The following is a 2,999-nucleotide window of genomic DNA, read 5'->3' on the forward strand; positions in this document are numbered from 1 at the left end:
TAAATGTTATGCACCACCCACCAAGACAAATTCCTTGTATGTAAAAGCATACGTGGCAATAAATGGTCCTGATTCTGATTTTATAATATATATTGTTATCTGTTTACCATATGTATCTTTAAAATATGTCTTGATTATTGCAATATGTTGTTTTTTTATTATTTATATTGTCTTACTCTGTTTATAGTTTTTATTATTTTATTATGTCTATATTTAATTATTTGTATTATTTGTTTTATTGTCTGTTTATTTTTTTCTACGTCTATATTTTATTGATTTTATTATTTGCATTGTTTTATTCTATGTCTATGCTTATTGTTTTTATAATGTGTTTATGTCTATATTTTATTGTTTTGATTAATTGTATTGTTTTATTCTATGTGTTTATTGTTTTTATAAATTTTATAGATCTATTCTATGCTATGTTTATTGTTTTTATTATTTTGAATTCTCTGCCTATTGTTTTTATTATTTGTATTGTTTTATTCTCTTCCTATGTTTATTGTTTTTATTAATTGTATAGATCTATTCTATGTCTATATCTATTGTTTTTATTATTTGTATTGTTTTATTCTCTTCCTATGTTTATTGTTATGCACCTTTCACCTCGTCAAATTCCTTATGTATGTGCAACAAACTTGGGTCTGATTCTCGTTGGTTATTGGTCGACTGTAAAATCTCCGCTTGAGCATGGAGCCATCTGATTGGCCCCTCACAACAAACTGATCTCTCATTGGCTGAGGCCGACGCGGGCTCTTACAACGTCAAATAAGTAAACACAGCTCCCCGGGCCGTGTGCGTGTCGCAGCCCGGGATGTCTCAGCCGGACTTGTCCCCCACGCTGGACATCCTCCGGTCCCTGTACCGGCACACGGAGACCCTGGAGGAGTTCGCGGGCCGCGTGGTGTTCAGGGAGGGGCGCGGCGCGGCGCTCGTGGAGCCGTCCGACTCGCACCGCTTCAGGTGCTTCGTGCGCAGCGTCTTCGTGTGCTTCGACAAGGAGCTGCAGCAGGTGCCGAGCTGCAGCCAGGTGACGTAAATATAAATATATATATATATATATATATATATATATATATATATATATATATATACGTGTGTACATATATGTATATATATATACGTGTGTACATATATGTATATTTATTTATATATATATATATATATATATACATACATATGACAACATGCAGATTAACTTCACACAATATAGAAATGACAGGAAATAAATTGCATATATGTGATAAACAATATTCTCCCAGACATCAAGATAAGCTAGCTATCTATCTATCTATCTAGCTATATATATATATATATATATATATATATATATATATATATATATATATATATATATATATATATATATATAGTTTGCATGTATATATGTTTGTATACATATACATATACAAACATATACATACACACACGCGCCTTAAATAGTAATAATAATAATAAGACATTATGAATGCACAAACCACTACGCTGTCAGGTTTATAAGAGACTGAATTATATTAATTTTAATGCAAAAAGAGGAGGAAAGCAGGATTTAATGACACAAAGAGAGACACTTGTTATGTTGGCTTGTTTTGATTCTGATGTTATGTGTTGTTGTGTTTTCTCGCTCTCCACAGATCTGCACTCTACCTGAGCTGCTGGCCTTTGTCGTCAACAACCTGAAAAGGAAAAGAAAAAAGAACATCCTGTCCCACGGCTACAGCTTCCTGTCCGTGGCTCAGGAGCAGCGGGACGCCGACCACTTCAAATTCCAAGGGGACGTGACTCAAAGCGCGGCCTACATCCACGGCAGCGACCTGTGGAAGAAAGTCACGACGCGCCTCGGCACCGACCTCACGCGCCACCTGCTGGAGAGCTGCTCCGCGTTCGTGGCGGTTCCTCCTTCGTGCCTTTTCCAGGTGTGCGGCGCTCCCGTCTACGACAGGGTGTCCATGACCACCGCCTCCAGCGGGTTTTACCTGCAGCCTCGGTCCAGGACGCGCATCGGCGGAAGGACTCGAAGGGAAAGGAGGTGGGAAGTCGGAAGGACGAGGGACGGGAGGGACGTGGGAGTGAAGACGGGGAAGAGAAAGAGGGACGATGACCAGAAGGGGGAGGAGGAGACCGTGACTAGTTCAGGAAAGAGGAGACGTCTAGGACGGGAAGAGGAAGGACAACCTCGTCCCGCCGGTTCCAAGCAGCCTGTTGAAATGCAAACGACAGTAATTCCCTTGGACGGAGGACCCAGCTGGCGATCGGGGACCTCCCCTCCTCTGCCGGCCTCGCAGAGTTTCATCCGCACGCTGGGGCTCCTGTACGGCGGGAGGGGGATGCGGGGCTTCCTCCTCAACCGGAGGAAGAAGAGCGCGGCCGGGTCCAGGAGGCTCAACGGGCAAGATTTGGTGCGCACGGTCTTCTTCGAGGGGCTGCCGTTGCTCGGCGGGCTGAAGGGGAAGCCGAGGAAACTCCCACTGCGCTTTTTTAGGACGGTGCCCTTGTTCGGTCAGCTGTTGCGTCGACACCGGAGTTGCCCCTACAGCCGGATACTGCGGAGGACGTGCCCCGTGGCGGAGGGGCAAGCGGAGTTGAGCTCCCTCTTGCCTCGGCACGACGCGCCCCGCAGGGTCTACCTGTTCGTCAGGGAGTGCCTCTCCGCCGTGATCCCTCGGGAACTGTGGGGCTCCGACCACAACCGGCTTCAGTTCTTTTTCAGGGTCCGGGGATTCCTGTCCAGCGGGAAGTTTGAGCGTCTCTCGCTCGCTGAGCTCATGTGGACGATGAAGGTGAACGACTGCGATTGGTTGAAGATCAGTAAAACCGGTAAGGCCGTTACAGGTGGGCGACCTTCTTTCAGCTGCCGCGTGCATTCAGACTGACTTGATCGTCTTGCAGGTGGGGTCCCGCCCAGTGAGCTCTCCTACCGCACACAGATCCTGGGTCAGCTCCTGAGCTGGCTTCTGGACGGGTACGTCGTGGGCCTGGTTCGAGCCTGCTTCTACGTC

The 2,999-nt window shown here is 45.5% G+C and overlaps 1 protein-coding gene across 1 annotated transcript in view; it reads left to right on the forward strand.

The window, feature by feature from the left end:
* Positions 1–814: 814 nt before the first annotated feature.
* The window catches only part of tert (telomerase reverse transcriptase), a gene marked incomplete at its 5' end in the record, with an annotated part of 8,234 nt that continues 6,049 nt past the window's right edge, over positions 815–2,999 (forward strand). The window contains 3 exons of the mRNA XM_079232289.1: positions 815–1,030; positions 1,635–2,817; positions 2,890–2,999. The exon at positions 2,890–2,999 is cut by the window's right edge and continues 80 nt beyond it. Of these exons, the coding sequence (XP_079088415.1) occupies positions 815–1,030; positions 1,635–2,817; positions 2,890–2,999 (1,509 nt within the window). The remainder of the gene's footprint in view (positions 1,031–1,634; positions 2,818–2,889) is intronic.

This window comes from Taurulus bubalis, assembly GCF_910589615.1.
Source record: "Taurulus bubalis genome assembly, chromosome: 16".
Classification (NCBI taxonomy): Eukaryota; Metazoa; Chordata; class Actinopteri; order Perciformes; family Cottidae; genus Taurulus; species Taurulus bubalis.